We start from the raw sequence: 24,717 nt of genomic DNA, 5'->3' as shown, positions 1-24,717 counted from the left end.
TGTGGCCTCCTTTCTCCAGGACGGTCCTCCAGATGCCCCGGTCCTCAGGCCATTCCATAACCTGGCCCAGGCCCGGTTGACTGGGCTAAGAGTTCAATCCTGGCATGTTAATTGCTTTGAGAGTCCTGAGTGGCCATGCAGAAATAACCAGTGCTGTCCAGGGCGGCTTCTGGCCCGGAGCAATGAAGCTGGGTGCCATCCAGAGGCGGTCAACAGTGGACTTTGCAGGCAGAAATTTAATAGGAAACGAGTTTCTAGCGTGCATGACTGAAGGCAGGAGGGGGCGACAGGCCAGGTTCTGCCATGAAGACAACAGCATTTGGAGATCAGAGTTCCTGGGAGAGTACTGCCTCCTTTCCCCAACCCTCCCTGCCTCCCAGGATTCTCCAAGGGCCCTGTTTTATCTCTGCCGCAAAGCAGCTGAGGAGGTTTTCAAATGACGTTCCACAGTCCAGACCAGAGCCAGCCAGGGAAGTTCATTACCCAGGGACGGAGGCTCTGGGCACCCAGCAGGGGCCAGGGTCCCTAGGGGGCCGGGGCAGCCCCGCTCAGCTCTTGGCACAAGCAATAATGAGACTTCAAGGTTCTTCTCAGCAAATTTCCTTCACAGCAGGAGCTGTCTCTCTCTTCTGATTTTGAAGTGGAAACAATGAAATGGTCACATTAACCTGGGAAGATCACGTTATACTACATGGGGGCTGACGAAATGGCTTCTGCATAAGGGGTTTCTGTCCCACGTGTCCAACCAGGAAGCCCTGCTCTGGCTTCACCCAGCTTTACTACTTCCACGGGCTGCAGGGATAAGAAGGTCTTTCTCCTGTTCCCCTTCCAACTTCCCACCTCGTCAGCTTCCCCGGGAAATAGGCTGTGCTTTCACCAGACCCTCAGGGAAATCAGGACACCCGGGGACTCTGACCCTAGCCCTGCTGGGTATGTGGCCTTGGGTCCGTGATGGGGAAGAAGGTGGGTTGGAGGGGGGAGCTTCGGCTCTGATCCATTTGCTGCCGGTAGGGAGCTGGGACCTCCGGCGGGAACTTTCCCTCTTTAAGGCTGAGGTTCCCCCCTGGCAAGTGGACAGCTGTGGGAAGTTCCCTGTCTTCTCTGTGTCCCCCAGGCGTGCTTGGCAGAGAGCAGGGACTTGGGAAGTAAGAAGTGGCTGAATCTCTGTTCGCATGATGTTCTCTGTGGGTCACTGTTTTCCAGGCACACGGGATATCTGCCATGACCGACACCGTCTTCAGCGGCAGCTCCAGCCGTTGGGTGTGCCCCAGTGACCATTCCCTTCAGTCCAAGTAAGTCACCTGGGGCTTCCTGGGTTAGGCTGGTTTGGGGTCAAGGAGGTCTGAGAGTTCCAACCTTGGAGGAGGAAAGGAATAGCAAACAAAGAGCTAGAATCTCTTTCCCTGGGGTGGAGAAGGAACCTAGTGGGAGCTTTGTCATGGAAACGTCACTGATTTTACTGCTTTGCAAGGTTGGAGTAACAAGATCACATCTTGAGCTGCATGCTCGCCCCACTTGTTAGGCGGCCGGTGGAGTGGTAAGAGCACTGACCTGGTGTCTACAATCAGACTTGGTTCTGGTTCTAGGACTGAGCTCATTTACTGTGTGATCATGAGCCAATCTCCCTCTTTGGGCCTCAGTTTCCTCAATCAAATAAAATGGATGGGAGCACAGGTCACAAAGTGATGGGCCACCAGCGGGCTCTGACTCACGAGAGGGTGTTTTCTTATTTTTGGCCTGATCATTAAAAAAAAGAGGGGGGAGGGAATTTCACATAAAGGTAACTCCACATTCTGTATCCGGTAATTATACCTGAATTAGTGGTGCGCTGGCTCCGGGCCATCATGGCTCATAAGAGCTGATGTTAGATTTCCAGACATTTTGTAAGCTGGCTGCTAAACACGGCCATTATTAAAAATTAAGCTATACAGTTTTACAATTAAATGATATTAAACACAAAGGTGGTAAACACTCAAAGTAATCACTTCCTAATCCTTTTACTGTGTGTTGTTATTCTTCGTTATTTGTGTGTATTATACCTGCACGGGGAAATGTAATATAATGGTACGCTCCTGCCTATGTCTTCTCAGTTCTGTATGCAGTGACATCACATTGGTCATGGTAAACACTAGCCACCAATGCAACTATTAAACATCGACCAGCATGCCCTGCCTGAAGTCCTTGACCTTCTAAGTCTGTTGTGTGCTGTTCCCGCAGATTTTCACTCAGCGTGCCTTGGTCCTTTGAACGCTTGGTAATTTTTTATTGTGAGCTCAATCTCTAAGGATCCTGGAGATCTATCTCAGGAATATTTTTCTGCACAGAGGTTTGCATTTGCAACACCCAGGCGTCAGGCGTGTTGCTCACTGGGGTGACTTGTGCTCCCTTGCAGAGTCCTGCACAGAGTTGAAGGGGGAGGGTCTCAGGTTCAGCTTGTTAAAAAGTCAAGGTCAGCCTCTGGAACACAGAGCTGGTATCTGCATTGGCTAACTGTTCACAGCTCCCTGTTCTGGATTTCATTTGCTGGGGTTGTTTTTATATCTTTTTTAAATTGCCGTATAGAGGTATAATGAATGTCCCTTTAGGACACATTTGCAGTATAGTTGGATAACTTTTAAACATGTGTATATATATACTCATGCCTGCTTGTCACCTCTCCTTGTCCCTCCTCACCCCTAGCACCCCTAGGTAATCACTAATCTCCTTTCTGTGACTGTAAATTAATTGACATTTCCTATAATTTTATATGGATGGAATTACACCATCCATATAAAATTACTCTTTTTGGGGGAGAGATATCTCTCTCCTTTCACTCAGAATAATAATTTCACGATCCACCCATATTGGTTTGCACATCAGTGGTTTGTTCCTCTTTACAGACAAATAGCATATTTCATGGTGTGGTATCCATAGGCTTTCATGTCTCTTGGGTGAGAATACCTATGAGTAGAATGCCTAAGTTATGTGGTAGGTGTCTACTTCACTTTCTAAGGAACTGCCAAACTGTTATTCAAATCAGTGGCATCATTTCCAAGTCCCACCAGGAATGTACGGAATTTCCAGCTTCTCCACCTCCACACCAGCACTTGACCTGATCAGTCTTTTGGATATTAACCATTCTAGCATGTGAATAGTGGTACTTCTTTGTGGTTTTAATGTGTATATTCCCCTAATAGCTATGGTGTTGCCTATCTTCTTGCATAACTTGTCAACATAACAACGTCTTTGTGGAATCATCTGTTCTAATACTTTGTTCATTTTAAACCAGGCCATTGGTCTTTATTAAGTTCTGCAGAGACTTTTCTCCAGAGGTTAGAAAGGAAAGTCCTTTGCTGGGTATTTGTTTTGCAAATCTTTTCTCAGTCCAAGCCTTCTCTTTTCTTTTTCGTAATAGAGTCTTTCAAAGAAGGGAAATTATTTTTATTATGAGGAGGTCTATTTTATTTCTTTATTATGAAATGGGGAAGACTCATTGGAGAATTCCCTTACTTTTAAATCCCAGAACTAACTGCGTGAAATGTGTTGCTCTAACTTACCTGGGACCTAACTAGGTTTATAGCGAGGGGTCTTTCTGAATAGGCGGTCCACCCATGGTCTCTGAAGCAAAAGCCCCTGTTGCTTTACTTCTACCTAAAACCTTACACTTTTGAAGACCATACTGAACTCTATTGGTTTCTTTTTTGGAAGGAAACACCTGCTCTCCTGAGCCCTTCCCATCATGTCTCTTGGAGCCAAACTTCTTTTGCAGAAAATATTCCATCAGCCAAAAAGTGTGTCTCTGTAAGATAAAGAGTTGCCTGAAGGGTGGATGGGGTAAAATATTTATTTTTGAAATGTCAGTTAATTAAAATCCCATCCATCCCGAGTTGACTTTAGTCGATACAAAGCCAACCGATTTGCTTAACAATTAAATTAGAATTATTCAAACAGCCTGGATGCCTGTTCATCACAAGTGCTCCCGGTCTGCTATGGAACATCTCTCGGCATTCTGAGCGCATCTGGCTGGCTTGATTGCTCCTGCACTTTCTTCAGATATTAAAATTGTTTTCCAATAAATGCTAATGGGTAGATTATAGTCATCACACATGCTCTCTGGTCGGCTGCAGGGGTGATGTGCTAATGCAGGCACTCCTAATGTCTTTCTCCGGGAAATGAAGACATCTAGCCTTCATTCGCTGCTGGCTAGCTAGATACATTCACTGCTTTTGGGATTTTCAGATGCCTACCTCTCTTGGCCTCCTTGAGTCTAACAGCAGTGTCTGAAACACGTGATGTTATTTGAAGGGAAGGAATGCATCTGCTCTGGCGAGGGCAGGGCAGTGGTTTAGCTCTGTGTGTCGGGAAAACACGGGGAGAAATGCTGGGGAGTTGATGCTTCCCTATAGCTTCTCAGTCTGCAAGCAACAGAGCACCAGTGATCAGAGGCGGAAACTGAGACACAAAGACGGGACACATGGTAGGTGTGTGTCTGTGGTCTCACACCTAATCAAATAGGGATGCTGCTCTCCTTTCTAGAATGGAGTTTCGCTTCCTGAAACTGGGGCACCAATAATTCTGCTTTTGGATGATCTAATTACTGTTTGGGGCTCATGGCCCTCCTCAGTGTGTGGGATGACTAAATCCGAGAATGACGTTGGCCATGTCATTATCAAGTGATTTCTCTTCAGGACCCCAAGCCCATTATTTAAATACAGAGGTGATTCTCTTGGTTAATTAATAAGCCGAACTGATTTCGTCATTTTAATCACAGCTGTGGATTTTGCAAGCCTGTGTGGCAGTAACCTTGTTTTAGATGTGGCGGAATAAGATAATGGCGAGGAGGGGGAAAACCTGGAAGTAGGTCGTTGTAATTTAAACTGTGTGGTTTTGCCTCCAGACCATGTTGGTATCATTATAAGATTTCTCTCCTGATTTTTTCTTTCTTTCTTTCTCTTCTCTGCCTTCCTTCAGTGATAAAGAACAGTGAGTACTTTATGCTATTACTTTCTTTTTCAATCAACTGAATTGCATCTTTTTTTTCTGATCAAAGTGACTTTCCCCTACAGGGAGATGGTTAAAAAGGAACTAGCCAATTTTACATTCCTTAAAAAAAAAATTTAAGTGCCCTGGCCGGTTGGCTCAGTGGTAGAGCATTGGCCCAGCGGATGAATGTCCCAGGTTCAATTCCCAGTCAGGGCACACAGGAGAAGTACCCATCTGCTTCTCCGCCCCTCCCCTCTCGCTTTTTTCTCTCTCTCTCTCTCTCCCCCTCCTGCAGCCATTGCTCAATTAGAGCGAATTAGCCCCAGGCACTGAGGATGGATCCATGGCCTCTGCCTTAGGTGCTAAGAAGAGCTCAGTTGCTGAGCAATGAAGCAATGCCCCAGATGGGCAGAGCATGGCCACTAGTGGGATTGCCGGATGGATCCTGGTCAGGGCACATGTGGGAGTCTGTCTCTGCCTCTCCTTCTCTCACTGAATGAAAAAAAAAAAAAAAAAAAAAAAAAAAATATATATATATATATATATATATATATATATATATATATACACACACACACATATTATGAAAGGAAGGAGAGCCCTCAGTTTTATTCTTGTTAGTAAGCTATAGGATTTCAACAAGTTTATTGACCCCCCTGGGCCCCTGCTTCTGCAGCATTTTGCCTGAGAACACTGTTCTTAGATAAAGAAAATGTTAATTCAGATCAACTACTACTATTTTTTTTTTCTTTCTTTCTGAAGCTGGAAATGGGGAGAGACAGTCAGACAGACTCCCGCATGCGCCCGACCGGGATCCACCCGGCACGCCCACCAGGGGCGACGCTCTGCCCACCAGGGGGCGATGCTCTGCCCCTCCGGGGCGTCGATCTGCTGCGACCAGAGCCACTCTAGCGCCTGGGGCAGAGGCCAAGGAGCCATTCCCAGCGCCCGGGCCATCTTTGCTCCAATGGAGCCTCGGCTGCGGGAGGGGAAGAGAGAGACAGAGAGGAAGGAGGGGGTGGGGGTGGAGAAGCAGATGGGTGCTTCTCCTATGTGCCCTGGCTGGGAATCGAACCCGGGTCCCCCGCACGCCAGGCCGACGCTCTACCGCTGAGCCAACCAGCCAGGGCAACTACTACTATTAATAAAAGATGATGATGAGCAGAACAGAGCTTGTGGGAAGTCACGTGCCATCCATACTGTCCCTGTCACCTCATGGGAGGTCAGCCTTATTTCCCAGTGAACTGCCCTTGGCTCAGAGGTCCTGGCTTTGCTCACAACTTGTGTATTTGAAATTGGATTCATTTCCCAAATAGGCATGCCAGATTGGATGCTGGGTCCCATAAATGAACAGCCGGCTGCAGCACAGACTGGGCTCAAGCTATGTGGACACACTCAGAAACTCTGGGAAGTCATTCTTATCCTCCCCATGATGGGGATGTCATCACAGAGCCACTAGTGGAGTGTGGCGTCTGGGGTCAGAAGACCCAGTCTGACTCCTGCTCTGGTACTCAGTGTCAGTGAGGCCCTGGGCACTGCCCTTCTCCTACTTGAGCCCTGGTTCTCTCCTTTGTCAGATAGACATGATAACCCTTCCTTCAGTGATAACCCCTCCTTCCTCCCTCACCAGGTGGTGGTAGGATAAAATGAGATGCTCGGGAAAGCTTTACAAACTGTGAAGCACTGAGCAAAGCCAGAGGAAGGTGTGAATCATAACATTGCCTTACTTGAGTGTACATATACATTGTACATACATATATACATTCATACCTAATATATTTCCCTTGTAGATATACATTGCATGTATATTTGTCACTTGCACAATTTGTTCAGCTTTTTCGAACCCAAATGATCATATCATCAGGCCCAGAATCCTCTAAAGGTTTTCTTAACATTAATAAGGGGACCCTCGGAAATGATTTTCTCATTTCTGTGTCTCAGTCTCTCCATCTGTCAAATGAGAGCTTTGGATAAGTTGATTGCTAAAGATCACTTGAATGTTCTGCAATTTCTGTTGTCGGCCAGTAAGACTCTGGCCAGACTAGATCCGCTTTATATGGATGAATATCATGAGTATGTTCTTCAGAAATGCCAGGGAGAGGTGTTGAGACATCGTCAGATTATAAATATGAGTGTCACAAAAGAGAAGCTCATGACTCCAGAGGATCCAAAGGCTCCTGGAGGCTTCCTGAATACCGGAAGTCCTTCCCCCACCCCTCCCCTCCCCTCTTCCCTCCCCACCTTCCTTCATTAACAACTGTTCCCTGTCTGTCTACTACGTACCAAGCACTGTCTTCAGCACCAGGAACACAGGGGGAGCCAAAGTATGAGTGTGTGCTAGAGGGGTCTACAAACACACGAACAGCAAGTCACCAACAAATATGTTCCATGTGTGCAAGAAGCTGTGACAGCAGAGTCACAGTGGGCCAAGGAAGCGCCGCAGGGGCACCTAGCCTGGGCTTGAGGGTCGTGACGGGGGACGTGAAATGTAAGATGAGGCCAAGTGAGGGGAGAGCGAGAGAAAGAAGAGACAGAGGAATTCTAGGTAGGGGAACAGCGTGTGCAAACTCCAAATATGAGAGAGAGCGTGGAACCTCAGAAGAACCGAATGGAACGCAGTCTGGCTTAGCAGAGTCGCAGGAGCCCTAGAGTCCCTTCTTAGCATTCTGAAGGGGGTGGGGGACTGTGGCAGCCCTCAGCATCCCCTCTCGTCTGGTCAGGGTGAATTTCATCCCAAAGGGCCTTTCAACTGACGGGCCACGTGTGACACATTCTGTGGTGTGGCCCCCCTCCTGTCCCAGCCTTTCCTTCAGGATTCATTAAAATCTCATCCACTGCGCTATAAAGCGACTTCCTGCTGACACCTGTCTCTGCCGGCATGGGGGTGGGGGGAGAAGAAGAAAGGAAAGGAAAAGGCTTAATTTTCTGCACAGCACCACTGTGTAATGCTTCAGAGCCCCTGCGTCCCGACAGCACTTCCATCATCGCATTCCTTTCGGGAGTTATAATTCATTAAAAGAGACATCTGGTGGGTATTTGTTACCTGACTACTGTGTGCACGAAATGGAGAATTAGGGTGGGAGGCAGAAAGGAGGTGGGAGCCCTTTGTGGTGTTTTAGGGAGAAACATCTGTGAGAGGCTTCCCCCGGGAGTCAGGACTAATTCCTTTGCTATTAGGGCCTCGAGCGCTGGTTTGGTGGCAGGGCTCCTTCTGATTCGTTCTGGATGCAGCCAGGGAGGTGTATGCAGTTAGCGATCAAGCATGTCCAGCATGCCGGTTTCTCAAGCCCCCAATCATGCGCCTGTTTCTTGACCATCCCCTTCTCTCCTCTGAGTGGCAGGCATCTGGAAAATGAGCAGATCAATTGCATCGATCTTTAGACTTTGTATCAGCCAGTGGAACTCTTTCTTTGATTAATATTTTATTCAGAAGCTGAATAGATAAGACAGGTAAGAGTGGGGCTGGATAAAACCTTTAGCAGCTGAAGTCATTAAACACATCACAGTGAACTTTGCACAACTTTAATTCAAAATAATACCAGACTGTGTGACGTACGTGTAGGGAGTCTACCATAGGGAGTCTAACAAGCTTCACATTCGTTTGTTGTTGTCAGATTGGACACTGTATCAGCTAGCCTTTTCTGTGTAACAAACACCTTAAAACTCTGTGGTGTGGAACAATTGTTTGTTTTCAGGAACCTAGGCTTGGCCAGTGTCTCTGCTGATCCTGGCTGGACTCACTTATGCATCAAAGGGCCAACTGATGTTGGATGGCTGTGGCTGGAATGACTCACCTCTGCTCCACATGTCTCTCAGGCTCCAACAATCTGTCCTGGACTTGCTGTCATGTCATGGCAGAGGTGTAAGAGAGTAAGCAGAGACACACAAGGCTTTTGCAGGCTTAGCTTTGGGACTAGCATGACATCACTCTTCTGCGTTTTATTGACCAAAGCAAGTCATAAGGCCAGGCAGGATTCAGGAGGTAGGAAAATAAATTCTGATTCTTTGGTGAGGGCCATTTAAAATTCACATAGCAGAGGGCACAGACACTTAGAAGTATTGAGGTCATCAATGCAATAACCCATATTTGATGCTTTAATTAAATATAAAATATTTAATTATCTTACATTTTTTCTCTTGATGTTCTTTACTAATATCCTTGGGGCTTTTTTGGTTTGTTTCTTTTTTTAGTGAGTGAGAGAGAGAGAAGGACAGACAGACAGGAAGGGAGAGAGATGAGAAGTATCAGTTTCTTGTTGCGACACCTTAGTTGTTCATTGATTGCTTTCTCATATGTGCCTTGACTGGGGGGCTCCAGTAGAGCCAGCGATCCTTTGCTCAAGTCAGCAACCCTGAGCTCAAGCTGCTGAGCCTGAACTCAAGCCGGATGAGCCCACGCTCAAGCCAGCGACCTCAGGGTTTTGAACCTGGGTCCTCAGCATCCCAGGCTGATGCTCTTTCCACTGTGCCACCACCTGGTCAGGCAGTATCCTTGTTTTGTTAGTGTTGGGGACCCAGCCTTGCCATCTGGCTGATGTGGGGATGGAGAGTGTAGTTCCCAGCCAACTACGTCTCTCTTCGGCCCACTCCCCTGCAGCCCCTTGAGATCCCTTTAGGGATCTGCAGAGAGCAGTTAGGAAACTGTGGCTGCAACCCTTTGGGGGGATAGGAGGCAGGTGTCCTTCAGTGTTTCTCCAGGAAGCTTTGTCTGAAATATGTAAGACTGGAGAGAGGCCAGCCCTCTTTGCCCTGACCTGTCTCGGCCAGTAAGCCAGGGGTCTCTCCTCATGCAGCCTCTGAGGGTCCCAGCAGGAAACAGACATGAAATCATTTTCACTTAACAGCTCCAGAAACTGACATTCAGAGCAGTGCGGAGCCCCAGTACATATTGCTAACACGTGACAGATTCAGAAGTCTGATCTTGAGCTCTGCCAAGTCAAGGAGGGCTCAAAGTGGTGCACAGTAGGGCCTCTGGGTATTTTCTGGATTGGATCCAATGCTCTGAGTAACTTGTCCAAGGAAGCAAGGCTTGGCTCTGCAGCTTTGGTCCTGAACAAGATTCCAACACTGGATTCCGGTCTTAAGGATGTGAAGCTGGAATCTTGTGGCCGGGGGCCATAGACAAAGAAGCCATCATTTTGTCACAGGAGCATTCATGAGGTCCCCAAGCTCACAGTGCTCCCCAACCCAGAGGAGAGACTCTTGAGAGCAAAGGCTTTGGTTTTGAAAAACATCTCATTTCCCTGTTTGCTCTGGGTGGGAGTACCAGGACGCAGGGGTCGTTGAGAACCATCCTGTAGGCGGGTTACCATGTTTATCACGCTTCACCTCCTGCATTCTCACCTCTGGGCCTTTGTGAAGACCCCCCTCTGCTACACCCAGGCTCTTCCTCTGATCCCCCCTCCCCAACTTCAGCTCGTCTCTGGGGCCTCGGCCGCGGCCCGCCATAACTCTGTGAGGTCTGAGACTGCTGTAATGGAAGGGGTTTACCTTCAAGATAAAGAACACAAAAATATATTGCTATTGCAAATTTTTCGGATCCTAAAACTGCTACTTGGGCCCATTGCAGGGTCTCGGAAGGCGCCACTGCAAACAAGGAGTCCCGCAGTGAAGGTTCACCAGCATCACAGTAAATCCTCATTGGGGTCCCAACATACACGGCGCTTACTCATGGTGCTCTCCCTGGTCCCCAAACTAAGTCCCTTCCATTGCTTCCGTCTCTCTGTGTGTCACACCCATGATTAGACACTGAACACACCTTCTATTCAAAAATGTTCTGTGCTTACTGACTCTCAGACACTATACTAGATACCACCGACATGATAATGACTCAGACCCAGACAAGGCCCCTGCCTGCCCAGAACCCACATTCTGGTGGGGGGTGGGGAGGGGAGAGGCAATAAACAGGCCAACAACACAATTTTTTTCTTCCTCAAGCAAAAAGGAATTTTGTTTTATTCATCTAAATAGAGAAGGAGCATATAGAAATGAAAACCTTCATGGGAATCGCTATAAACCCACCCAATGAACAAAGATTCTTCTTTTTTTTAACAACATGATCCTTTAAAAAGATCATTTCAATTAGTGACAGGTGCAAAGGAGAAAGTGGACCCAGGCAGTGGGGGATCTCTGAGGAGATAACATTTGAAATGAGATTTGAATGGTGAGAAAGTACCATCCCTGGAGAGACTTGGGAAGATAAGTGTTCCTGGAAAGGGGACAGCAAGTGCAAAGGCCCTGAGGCAAAAAATAAGGTTTCAGTGTTCAAGATTGAGCCAGGAGGCCAGTGAGGCTGGAGTGCAGTAAGGCAGCAGTGAGGGTGGAGGCAGGTGAAGGACAGACCAGGCAGGACTTTGCAGATGGGCAAGACGGCTGACTTTTATTTCTACTAAGATAAAATTCACAGATCAAAAGATCAACCATTTGGCAAGTATAAGATTCCATGGCGTTCAGCATAACAATGTTGTGCAACCTGCATGCTGGTTCTGGCTTTACTCGAAGTCAATGAGAAGCCATCAGAGGGTACTGAGCAGGGGCTTTGCCATGTTTAGCATTTGTTCATCCCCAGAGACCAAGACAAGGTGTGTTTCCACCAGAATTTTACCTTCCTCTCCTTTCTCCCAACATGACTTGCCCCTGGACATCTGCTTCCCTTTGCTTCCAAAATCTCCCTTCTCTCCCCTTTAGTACAAACCCGCTAAGATGGGAGGATGGTGGGGTGGGGGGAAGATGGGCTTTTAATTTCCAACTCGAGTGTCAGAATGCAATTTCATGGCTGCTGATGAGATTAGAGCAGTAGAAGTAATAGAGGCTGCAGCTAATGGGGTGCTGGCTCTGGAGGATTTTTAGATACTGTTTTTCTTCCCTCACAGGGACCAGAATTTCTAGTGGCGTTTAACCCTGCATTGCACTCAGGTGTTGCAGCTCAGGGCCCTGGCACATGGATCATGTCATTAGTGGAGATAATCATAATAGGCCATAGACCGCAGCTCTCCACCCAGCAGCCTCTGATCCTCAGCGCTGTCACCAGGGCGACACGGGCAGACACTTGATCCCTTCTGTACTGTGGAGGTTAAGCGCGTAGGCTGCCCAGGTTCGAATCCCACCTCTGCCACTTCCTAGCCCTGTAGCCTTGGGCAAGTGCTCTAATTTCTCTGTATCTAAATCTCCTCACCAGTAAATGCACAAGAATAGCCCCTGCATTGGAGGGATAATGTGAGGATTAAATGAGGCAATGTGAGATTTTTTTTATGAGTCTATGTAGTTGTCAGGCAGGGAATGGGGTCCACTCTCCCAGACTTTGCTCCCCTCCAACTGTAGAAGTCTACAGTTCGGAAATTTCCTCCTGAGAACACCGTTATCCTCCAGGTTTCCATGAGCTTCCTGCAGATGCTGCTTAGGGAGTGTCTACCATGTGTCAAGCAGATAAGAAAAATAAACCCATTGAAAAATAAATAAATAAACCCATTGTACCAATGAGTAAACTGAAGTTCTGAGAGATACGATTCTTTGATCCAGAGTCTCCCAGCCGGGGAGTTTCCTGGGGCCTAACCACAATGCACGCTGCCTTCTGGATTTCCTGTCCATCCTCAAACCTTCCCAAATTACCTTCCAGGCTCCAGGCAGGCTGGTCCGTCCACCCCGGTGGTCAGCCCGACAGACAGAGGAAGCAGGACGAGCTGACAGATGAAGAGAAGGAAATCATCAACAGGGTGATCGCCCGGGCTGAGAAAATGGAAGAAATGGAGCAGGAGCGGATTGGGTGAGGCCTGAGACTTCTTGTCCAGAGTTTCGGAGGCGCGACGGCCGTCTGCTCAGGGTGGGGGCTGGGCTGCGGCAGGGCTGCCTTCGGGCTTTGCTGTCTGTGGGGCACCAGGCCACCCACCGGGCCAAACTGCAAGCCTTGTTGCATGGAGTTGGAGAACAGAAAATAGAGGGGAGGGTGGGCAGGGGTTGGCCAAGAGGGGGCTTCTCACCTAGGGTGCGTTAGAGAGCAAGAGTGGGGGATCTTCCGATGAGGAGGAAGGAGATTGTCACTGGAGGCTGGGGGTGTGTGCCGGAGCCAATTTCAGTGACATAGAAATGTGTTCCAGAGACAATGGCCATGAAGATGCTAGAACGTGTCGCTGAGGCTGCAGTTAGGAGGAGGGAGCATGTGTATGTCACAGAGAGTTTGTAAAATGAAATGAATTATTTAAGAGACCTGGAGAAAACTGTCTTGAAAGGGGAGCCACCAGCATGACTGTTAGGTGGCAGAGGTTAACCTGGCAGGTCTGGACTTGGAGACCCCCGGTCCATCCCAACCCCCTGCCTGCCTGCTGTGGATCCTGGGCACATCATATTACCTCTCTGAGCCTCAGTTTGTCCACTAGTAGAATGGGGACAATACCAGTAATTATCCACAGGTCTCTTGTCGGGAGTAAGTGAAATGATTTAAGTACAGTTCCTGGCCCTGGTAATATTTCATGTTTAATAAATAATAGGAAGAAGGGGGAAGGAAAGTGGGGTGTAGGGGCAGAGATTTTAAAAGTGTGGGGGGGAGAGAAACAAGGGATATAAGAAGGATGTGTGATGGGTGTGTCAGAGAGTGACAAAATCCACGAGCAAGGACAGTGCTTGAGAGAGAGGAAGCACTATATAGGTGGGCTTGAGAAGGATGGAGAGGAGAGAATGTGGGTGACCTGAAGAGTGGAGAGGTGCAGGGGGAAGGGTGACAGAGAAGAGGAGAGGGAGCCTGTGTGTATGGGGAACTCTTGACATGGGTGGGAACTCTGGCTGCCAGGAGGCAGGGAGCCCACCAAGTGGTCCTCCAAGACTGGACTCTCAAGTGAGAAATGGGAGGGGGATGGGATGGATGGCACCTCCTTCGTCCCCCTCCCCAGGCCCTTGTTCCAGGGACAGCCCCTGCCAACTGCTTACAACAGATCCAGGCCCTGAAGTGCCTGTTTATCCCCCTGCCCACACGATCAGCTTGGGGTTAAGGAGGCTCTGGGATGGATGGCGATGTTACAGACAAGCAGGAAGTGGGTGCCTTTCATTTGAGCCTCTGCAGGGAGCTCAGGGCAGACTGGGGAGATTGGAGGTGCTGTTGACAAATGACAAGGACTCACCATAGCCTGTGTCGGCTTCCTTGAGGGGTTGCTAAAGGGCTGGGTCTTGAGAGGCCTGTGTATAGGGTTGAGTTCTTATTTTGCTTTTGAAAAGATGGATCAGGAGTGGGGGAGCTGTCCAGGCTGGAGGTCTGTGTGTGAATGCATGTGTGTGTATCTGTGAATGTATTCACTTCCCCCCACAATGGGCCTGAGCCTTATGTGAAACAGGGATATGGTGTTAAGGATAAACCCTAAACTCTTGGAAGCAAGAACTCCTCTCAGCCTTTTTCCCGCAGAGCACTTACCACCAGCTAACGTATTTTATATTTACATGTTTACTCTGATGGTCGTTTATCTCTCCCTGTTGGATGATAAAGTTCTGGAGGGTAGATACTTGTGCCTCTTTTGTTCACCACTGAATCCCCAGAGCCTGGTACATAGTAGGTGTGCAGTAAAATATTTGTTGAGTGAAGGAGTAACTATGGCAGATGATGCTGCCTCTTAATTTCTCTCTCCATCTCCTGTGGCAAAGAGGCAGGAGCATTTAGAATATTGTCCAGGGTCCAAATTACCAGGAAAGGCACCCTGATTGGCGGGTTTATGTCAGGTGCTCTCTCTCATCCAGTTTGCTGTGTTGCCCATGTTATATAAACATGGCCATTGGTCTGATTCTGGGGGTAAAGTGAAGGGGGGCGGTGCTCTGTGGACTGAGAAGATTCTAGCATGAGCATTCTAGAACAGAGCCAATGGGTTTCCTACTTTGTCTTCCACATTTTGTAACATTGCTTTGATCAACCAGGTGATATGATGGAATAGCACAGTGGTTAATCACCACCAGGGCCCTAAAGTCAGAAGGACCTGGGTTCAAATTCCAAGTCTACCCCTTATCCCTGGTAAGTGTGACCTTAGTGTATCCCTGTGTGACCTTAGGTAAGCCATTTACCTCCCTGTGCCCCGGTTTCCTCATCTGCAAAGTGGGGATGACGTCAGCACATAATCCTCAGTGAGCATTTAAAATGCAAAGCATTGGTGTGGGGTCTGGCCCAGAGCTCCGGCTCAGTAATGGTGGCAGTCATTTAAAGTGAATTTGCTGAGGAAGCTCAGGTTTTGACACCAGCCAGGGCCTCCGTTCTACAATTAGGCCCTGAGATTCCAGTTTGGCAAGTGCTGGAAGTCTAGCAGCCCCCAGCTTCTGCTGAAGGAGATTTGAGAGCCTCCCAGAGGCACTGGGCCAAGCCCTTGGCAACTGCATGTCCCTTTGCTGAGATGTGGTGTCTTCTGCCCGAGTGGGGAGGCCAGCTCTGGGGACCCTGGCTGTGGCTGTTCCTCGGCACCCTCCCAGCAGCGCGACCTTGTTGGTAGCATCGCCAGCGGCAAACCCGGTGCTATTTGTGTTTTATAAGCTAGAACCTGCCCTCATTCCAGCCCTTCCCACACTTCCCCGGGAGAGGATCAGAGAGGAGTCAGATAAAAGCAGACGTGGGGCGAGCCTGAAGATGCGGTGCCATTGGGGCCCCACTTCAGAAGCTGAGGTTCCCAGTAAATAAGCCTCGGGACCCTTGGTTTCTCCACCATCCAATGCGGCGGGTCAGTCTGATTCTCAGGGTCCTCTTGCTCAGAGTACGGTATTGAGGGGTGTTTTCTGGAGGACTCATTACCATGTGGTCAGCTGCCTCTCTCAGAGCAATTGAGCCCCTTTTAACTACGTTAAAATTGCAGATGTAGCTGTGTCGCCCCTCTGGGTCCAGGCACCCAGTTCTATGATGCTGAATCCTCTTCCCTATTTTCTAAGTGAAAGACATCTAGAGAAGTGTGCAGTCATGTTAATAAACATAGTAAATAATCATTGCAAGGGGTACCATTTATCGAGCACTTACTATGTGCCAAACAATGAACCTAAAAATCATCATATGGATTAACTCTTTAACTGCTTTTCTCAACCCTGTCAAGTAGCTCCTATTATTATCCCCATTTTGCTAGTGAGGTCAGGTCACTTGCCTAAGGTCACATAGAGTCAAGATATACATCCTGTCAGACCAACTCTCAGAATTATGCTCTTAACTATTAGTTGTCTTTCCTGAAGATCTGACCCCAAGTGTCTAGACTGCAGACATGGAAATTTTAAAAGCTCAGGTTTAAAGGAGACATTCTGGGAGCTAGAAGCTGGAGCTCCTTCTATGCTGGCTGTATTCCTTTGGGATCTTATTAACCTGTGTGTACGTCCACAGTGGCCAGAACTGGTCTCCATACTTCCGTGGTTCTGCAAGTTCTGGGGGAGACTCACCCTTGGGCCTCCCGGTAGGTGCTGCCTTTCTGGGGAAGTTCTGCTAGAGTCAGCCACCCAGGGACCCCCACGGGGCCCCAGATGGGTGCAGCAGAGCAGAGCTGGTTCCCTCCCTGAAGCCTCTTTGCTTCTGTGCAAGGGGGTGTCTACACCTTTGATCACCACTGGGCCCACAACCCAGCTCTGCTCCCTGTGCAGCATCCCCAGAGGGAGAGGTGACGGCCAGAAGGGAAACTCTAATATTAAACAGCCTCATTTTGCTCTGACATTCCTTATTGGAGCGCCAAGTGGGATCTCAGATTTCATTTTGTGTGCCCTGACTGCTACAAGTTTTCAAGTGGATTAGTTAGGGACACTTAGCTTGCAAGAAAGGAAATTAATTCCAGTGCGATGGCTACATTTACCTATTCCTGCATAACAAAGCATCCCACTTTAAGTAACTTAAAGTGAGGACAGTATATTGTTTTTCATGATTCTGTAGGTTGAGAATTCAGGCAGGGCTCTGCTTGGTAGATTTTCTGCTCCATGACATGGGCTGGGGTTGCTCACTCATCTGCATGTGTGTGGTGGTTGGATTAGACTGGAAGGTGCAAGAAAGCTTCATGCCCATGTCTGTGCCTCAGTGTGCTTTAGGTGGTCCCTCTCCTTCCTTACTCAGTAGTCCAGCCTGAACTCCTTCAATGGCAGCTGAATCCCTAGAGAGCAACGACAAAAGTTGCCAGGATTCTTTTTTTTTTTTTTTTTTTTGTATTTTTCTGAAGCTGGAAACAGGGAGAGATAGTCAGACAGACTCCCGCATGCACTCGACCGGGATCCACCCGGCACGCCCACCAGGGGTGAAGCTCTTCCCACCAGGGGGCAATGCTCTGTCCCTCTGGGGCATCACTCTGTTGCGACCAGAGCCACTCTAGCGCCTGGGGCAGAGGCCAAGGAGCCATCCCCAGCGCCCGGGCCATCTTTGCTCCAATGGAGCCTTGACTGTGGGAGGGGAAGAGAGAGACAGAGAGGAAGGAGAGGGGGAGGGGTGGAGAAGCAAATGGGCACTTCTCCTGTGTGCCCTGGCCGGGAATTGAACCCGGGACTTCTGCACACCAGGCCGATGCTCTACCACTGAGCCAACCGGCCAGGGCCTTGCCAGGATTCTTAACAGCTGGGTCTGAAACTGGTAGGGCATTCCTCCACCATATTCTATTGGAGGTAGAAAATAGGTGCCATCTGCTTGTGGAAGAATGACTGATGCATCCATAGGAAGGTGTTAATGGTGGCCGTCTTGGGAGACTCTACCACAATATGTGACAAGGGAAATTTAATATAAGGATTCAGAGTTATCTCACGGGACCCAAGGGCAGGAACATAGCCTAGCTTCATGAAGGTCTGCTTCTCATCCCACATGGTAGAAAATCTAGATATACTACACCTCCTTGGTTGTTATAGCTCTTCTTAGTCCTAATTCCAAATACCCAGGGAAGGAGCTTCGACTGGCTCAGCTAACCCTGAGTGCCTGCCCCTCATCCAATCCATGCAGCCAGAGATGCCAGGCTGCATGGATGCTGAGAGCTCCTCCTGAGTGCGCAAAGGGCCTTTGTGAGTTGAACACACACCCACGAGGTATCCGCAGGACCTTTAGATGTATTAAGGCTGGAATTAAACATTGCTTGGGAAAATTTGTGGGTTTTGGGTTTTTTTTCCCCGGTGGTAGGACCCTCTGTATCCTTACCATATTTCTTTCTGTCCAGAACCTCTCAAAGGCATTTGGTCACATATCCTGTCTGCGAAGAGACGGGCAACTGGGCGGCTTTTGTTTGAGGTCAACATCCCTAAACAGATGGGCCCAAAAAAGTAATTAGGATTTGTCATTAACCTTGGTGTCCAGACGCTGGGATGGAGGAGGAAGTCAGAGAGACGCAACCTGTTGTTGACAGGCTCTGTTGGGTCCCTGTCGCCTCTGTCTCAGTTCCATCATCCCCTGTATTTTTGGCACAGAATTTTTCCAAAATGTGGACAGCGGGAGCAGTGAGTAATAGTGCTTGGAACTTGCTACATCCAGTGAGGTAGGTGTCTTTCTGATGGTTTGACAAGCTGGTAATAAGCCAGGTCATACAATCATCTTTCTAAAGGGGGGCCCTATTTTTTACCTTGAGTCTTAGGCCTTCTGTGGATAGGTTTTGAGGGTCCTGGGGCATTCTGATAAGACAGACACATTTATGCATGTGTCTGTGTGCATTTTTAAGAAGAAATGTTCATAGATTTCACCAGATCTGGTGGGGACTCTGAACCCCCAATGTTGACACTACTAAATAGTACCTCACAAGGGTTGGGTCAGTGCTTTCTAGTGTGTACTTTATGGCATCATCTGTTTGTACAGGATGAAAATGGATATCTACTTAATTCTGTAATTAGTTCAGTGTCCGGCATAAAAGAGAGAACATATTAAATGAACCTCAAGCCCAACTAGCCAACCCTCTCATGGAATCACTTTAATCCCAGGATGTGAGATTGGACCATGTGGTCTCCAAATTCCTTCAACCTCAGCACTATTGACATTTGGGGACAGGTAATTCCTCATGGTGGGGCTGTCCTGTGCACTGTAGGATATTTTAGCAGCGTCCCTAGCTTTCATGCACTAAATGCCTGTAGTAACCCCTCACCCAGATATGACAACCAAAATGTCTCCAGTCCTTGCCACATGGCCCCTGGGGGGACAAAATCACCCTCTCTTGAGGACCACTGCTCTGGCCTTTTTGATGGGTGGTTCACAGAAGGCAGACGAAGCCAACTTGAGAGTTTCCCTGCAATTGCACTCGGCTTCTAGGGAAATTATAATAGCTCACTCTTATAAGGCAACACAGGCTGGCATGTGCACAAGCTTTATGTAGATTCATGCATGTAACCCTCACAACAACCCTATGGAGTAGGCTGTATTGTTATTCCCATTTTACAGATGAAGAAGCTGAGGCACAGAGAAGTTCAGCAACTTGCCTAGAGTCACACAGTTAATAAGCGATTACAAAACCAGACTGGCCGGCTGCAGAGTTGAGTCTTAGTCTGCTATTCTATAGAAAGGCAAATATTCATTGCCAAGCACTGTGTTAGGTACTTTGAAATATGTTCTATTTCCTTTAATCCTCATAATATCCTCACTGAAAGTCAGACTGCTATCTCTGCTTTACAAAGCTGAGAAAACAAAAGCTCAGGGAGGTTAAGACACCTGCCCAGTGGCATACAGCTTTTACACAGTCAAACCAGCCTTTGAACTTGAATCTGTCTTTCCACTTTATCCCCTTGCCCTTTGGGGTGCAGAAAGGGAAGGCCATTGAGAAATGACTTTGGGGATTTAGGGAAGTCAGTAATTTATTGGCTGTCTCAGATATTGACTCAGGGCAGGTGGAAGGGGTTAGTAAGAGCCCCAACCATCATCCCTGAAATAAAACAAAACTTCATTCTTCTAAAGAGAGTAACAGCACCTGGGCAGCTGGAGCTAGCCTCCAAACCCGTCTCTGCCCTCGTGGCCCCATGCTCTTGGATGAGTGACTTCCCCCGTGCGTGTCTTGATTTCCCCATCTGTAAAATGGGAGCGATCTCACAGGTTGTAGGTGACCTAAGGAACACAATGCTCGGGCAGGGCTCAGCACAGCACGTGGTAACTGCTGCTCTTCCTGGTTTATAATGACCCAGCCCCTTGCTGGCAGTGACTCCATCAACTCCCTTGTCTCCAACTCTGAGCAGGGGTGACCCCCTTCCCCAAGGTACCGAGGCACAGGCAGGAATCCCATTCACCAATCCATCAAGGGGCGCGGTTGGGATCTATGGCTCCCCAGGTGGCGACAGTAATAAACAACCGTAAGAATTAATGAGTCTGAAATGCACGCCGCCCGTGCAGCCCGCAGCCAGCCACCTGGCTTCATGACAGAGCCGCTCAGTCACTTCAGGACAGGTTCCCCAGAGACCCTGCACCGGGGGCTCGAGCCAGTCCCTGCCAGAGCAGCCACAACTGCCTCGTATTTCAAATTCCATCCCCATTCACAGCAGGTGGCCCTGGCTTAACTTCAGAAAATGCCAAATTTAATAAAAAGTTAACAGCAATATCCCCCCACTTGCCAAATAGGGTGCGAGTAAAAGCAGCATGATTATGGAATGTATGTGTGTCTGTGTGTGAAATAGACAGATGAAGACAACACGGCATCTCCTGTCCCACTTGGCTGCATTTTTATGAATCTTGTGTGATCATGGCTAAGGGCTGCTCTAAGGGCAGCTTCTCTGGCCCCTCCCCTCAGTGACGGGGCCCTACCTGCTCCCCATTTCCCTCTCGAATTCAGGAGCCGGCACCTAGACCCACCGCGCTTCCCCAGGCAGGGTAGGGTGTCTTCCCGAGCTCTGCCACAGGCCGCATTGAAGCCTGCGTCCTGGCGCAGCTAAACATCCATTATCCTTCCCTCCCCACCCAGTGAGGCACTGCAACTGTGCTGGTGCGCAAGCTTGGGGAGCGGTTGCCTGAGTACCTCCGAGCCCGGTGTGGACTGGTTAAGGGAGTGTGAGCTAACAAGCTCATCAGTCCTGCACGTGCCTTCTGCCCTTTGTCTGAGCAAGGAAGCCACCAGGGCTGGGCTCCCTGCGAGGCCGGAGTGCGTGGGGAGGTGTAGTCTGTATGTTGGGGCTGACTATGCACGCATGTGTGTGTGCTCACAAGTGCATGTGGACGTGTGCCTCTACAGGTGTGTGCTATTCACATGGGGGTACATGTGCCATCCATGTATATGTATTTAGAGACAGGCACGTGACTCCCTTCAACTTCTAGCTACCTCAACCCCTTTAAAAGCTTTAGAAAGACAGTTTTCATGGTTTGATGATAGCACCCTGGTTACATGGGGGAAAATGTGAGTACAGGGAGTTATAAAAGCCACAGATTTCCAGAAGAAATAACTAGCAGCAACCATTATTGAGCAGTTGCCACGTTCCAGGCATTTTTACAAGCAGTCTCATTTAATCTTTGCAACAACCCCACGAGGTAAGGACTTTGTTTTCCCTAACTTACAGATGAAAAATAGAGACTCAGAGAGGTTAAGTAACTTTCTTGAGGTCACAGAGCTAGGAAGTAGCAAAGTTCAAAGGTGGACCCAAACAAGCTCACTCCAAATTGACACCCCGATACCTGTATCCTATCTGCCTCCTGTTTCTAAATTCTGAAAGTGGCGTGTGTGTGGGTGTGAGTGTGTGTATGCATGTGCACGTGTGCCTGTGTGTCGGGAGTCTTCCCTGGGGTTGAGCACCTAGAGAACGTGATTGGAACCTGGCAGAGTCCAGACCCTGGCCCGTCTGAGAGCCACAGCCAGGGAGGGAGGAAATGCCGAAACCTTGCTCTGGGAAGGAGAGCCGAAGTTTCATTCAAGCCTTGTCGGGTGGAAATCGAACCTGGGTGGCAGATGGGGCTGGATATGAGTGGTAGTGAGAGTGATGGCCTCCCCAAAGATGTCCACATCCTAATCCCCGACACGTGTAACTATGTGACTTTGCAGATATGATTAAGTTAAGGATCTGGAGATGGGAAGATGACCTAGGATTATTCGGTGAGCACCGTGTAATCACACAGGTCCTTATAAGAGGGAAGCAGAAGGGTCAGGGTCTCAGCGAGATTCGAAAATGTTATGCTGTTGGCTCTGAAGATAGAGAAAGGGGTCACGAGCCAAAAAATGCAGGAAGCTTCTATGAACTGGAAAAGGCAAGGAGATGATTTCCCCCTAGAGTCTCTGGAAGGAATGCAACCCTGCCAGAGCCTTGACTTGGGCCCATGCATCTGATCTTCAGGGCGGTCAAGGTGATGTCTATATGGTGTTTTAAGCCACTGAGTTGTGGTCCCTTGTTGTAGCAGCCATAGGAAACATAGACAGAGTGACTCCTTGAAGCCCGTGAGTGTGCAGTAGCATTTTGTGGCCCTCTGGCTAGTGTACTCTTTTACCACTACTGGGTCAGACCCGTTTAGGACAATCTTGTAGTTTCAAGAGATCTGGTTCAGCCCATGTATAGACAAAGTCTGGGGACCTGCCAAACTCATTCTTCCTGGACCACTGCAGTGTCTGAAACTCTTACTACTCTGAGCCTCCCATGGGCTCCATTCCTACATCTATGTGCCATCTCAAAACGGGAAGTTGAGTCTCCTCTATTTAAAGCACTTACATGCTGCCCCATTACTCTGACACTCAACACACTGCATGGAGTGGCCCCCACCCACTGCTCCAGCCTTGGCACGACCACTGCCATGACTCAGTTATAGTTAGGAAGTTTGAATTTCAGACTATCCTAGGTGGTTACTGTAGGTCTCTGAGTTTGTAAGGTCTGCCATGCAGGCCTCCCTTGGGCTCATCATGTTTAGGACATGGCCCCTTTTTCCTCCACCCAACAAACATTCCTTCTGGGGTGAAGATGCTGAAATGTTTGACCGTCAGGCCCTGGCCGGTTGGCTCAGTGGTAGAGCGTCAGCCTGGCGTACGGGGGACCCGAGTTCGATTCCTGGCCAGGGCACATAGGAGAAGTGCCCATTTGCTTCTCCACCCCCACCCCCCCCTCCTTCCTCTCTGTCTCTCTCTTCCCCTCCCGCAGCCAAGGCTCCATTGGAGCAAAGATGGCTCGGGCACTGGGGATGGCTCCTTGGCCTCTGCCCCAGGCGCTAGAGTGGCTCTGGTTGCGGCAGAGAGACACCCCGGAGGGGCAGAGCATCGCCCCCTGGTGGGCAGAGCGTCACCCCTGGTGGGCGTGCCAGGTGGATCCCGGTCGGGCGCATGCGGGAGTCTGTCTGACTGTCTCCCCATTTCCAGCTTCAGAAAAATACAAAAAAAAAAAATTAATTAATTAATTAAAAAAAAATGTTTGAGCGTCAGAATAAAGATCCATTTGTGACTTACAGTCTTGACATAATTTTGACTTTGCTTCCTGCTGAGTTTTATTGCCCAGTGTCTGTGCTATGGCTGCTGGGGCCCCCATGCTGAGGCCCGGCACTGGGGGCTGCAGTGAGGGCATCCAGACAGGTGGGCTGCAAGACTCCCTAACTCCTCCCGATCTTCAAGCAGAGAGGGAAGGTCTGCCTATCCCCACCCCACATCTTCTCCCTGTATTGGTCTGTACCGAAGTCACCAATGACAAGGGTCCCTGAGGGAAGACAGCTGAATGATGATCTTAAATCTGTTGTTTTTCTGTGCCATTTGCTGCCACTGATTAAAGTGAATGAGGCACTCTCAGTACGAAACATGGTAACAGGGCCTTTCTGCATTAGGATTAAACCGTGGAACAGACGGTTTAGGTGTTTGTTTAGGTGTCTTGGAAGAGCGGCTAGGATGTAGGTTTCCAAGGCATGGGTGAATCACAGCCCTCATTTTCCAAGAGGAGGCAAGAAAGCCTTCTAAATTTCCCAAACAACGCACACTGCTGTTTAGGATTGAGTCATCTAGATCACGCTCTCTGTCCGCGCCATGTTGGCAAAGTTTGACCTGAGGCAGGAGGCCACAGGGGCTGCATGGAAAGAAAGGTGACTTACTGACACAGAGACCTGGATTCTAGCCCTGGCTGAGTGATCCTGGGCCAGCCTCTCACCCTCTCTGTGCTTTTGAACCCCCACTGAGGAAGAAAGAGGAATAAAACCTAGCCATTTCCCAGCTAAGGCAGTGGAGGAAGGAGAAAATAGAGAGCTAGGCTGTGTACTTGCCAATGACCAAAGGCCCCCCTTGGGGTGGGGGAGACAGGGGGACCGAGCAGGGTGGAGATCGGACCACTCTGCTTGGAACACAGCAGCAGCGCCGGGTGTAGCGGTTCAGAACAGGGACTTGGAGCCAGCTTTCTCCACCTCCCAGCTGTGTGACTTTAGGCAAATTACTTCACCTCTCTGTGCCTCAGTCCTCTTGTTTGGAAAATGCAGACAGGAATAAGCACTCTAGAGTACTTCACTTATAGTGCTGCTGGCGGGATTCGTTAATAAAACCCAGGTGGAGTGCTTATCTCTGTGCCTGGCACATAGTGAGTGCTCAGTAAACCTCTGCTACTGTTATTCTGGGTGTTCTGAGACCACGGACTGGGGGCTTGCTCCTGGTTACTGCTGCAGTCCATCATCCTATAAAAATAATTTCTAGGGGCAAGGCAGGTAGGGGTGATAAGGAGGAGAGGGGAAGAGAGTGCTGCCTTCGGCAGCTCTGTCCGGTCTGGGGCGCATGGAGGCTGCAGAGCCCGCGGGCTGCCTTTGGCTCTTCCTCGGGCAGAGCACTTCCTGTTGAACTTGAATGCAGCACAAAGGAAAAAGCAGCTATTTATAACATTGTGAGTCCGGGCACTTTGAGTGGCAGGAGCGAGGAGGGCCTGTGGGGAGAATCAGCATCAGGTGGCTTCTGGAGCCTGTGA

The 24,717-nt window shown here is 49.0% G+C and overlaps 1 protein-coding gene across 3 annotated transcripts in view; it reads left to right on the top strand.

Annotated features, from left to right (window-relative positions):
• Positions 1–24,717, top strand: part of RPH3A (rabphilin 3A) — an 80,898-nt gene that overhangs the window by 31,060 nt on the left and 25,121 nt on the right. For 2 of the 3 annotated variants that reach the window (XM_066260542.1, XM_066260540.1), the window contains exons 3-5: positions 1,204–1,292; positions 4,951–4,962; positions 12,578–12,724. In XM_066260542.1, the coding sequence (XP_066116639.1) occupies positions 1,222–1,292; positions 4,951–4,962; positions 12,578–12,724 (230 nt within the window). In that variant the 5' untranslated portion in view covers positions 1,204–1,221. The remainder of the gene's footprint in view (positions 1–1,203; positions 1,293–4,950; positions 4,963–12,577; positions 12,725–24,717) is intronic. The other variant, XM_066260541.1, reaches the window with a different exon arrangement.

This window comes from Saccopteryx bilineata, chromosome 2, assembly GCF_036850765.1.
Source record: "Saccopteryx bilineata isolate mSacBil1 chromosome 2, mSacBil1_pri_phased_curated, whole genome shotgun sequence".
Taxonomy (NCBI): Eukaryota; Metazoa; Chordata; class Mammalia; order Chiroptera; family Emballonuridae; genus Saccopteryx; species Saccopteryx bilineata.
The sequence above is the reverse complement of the archived record's forward strand: the minus strand, read 5'-3'. Positions and strand labels throughout refer to the sequence as shown.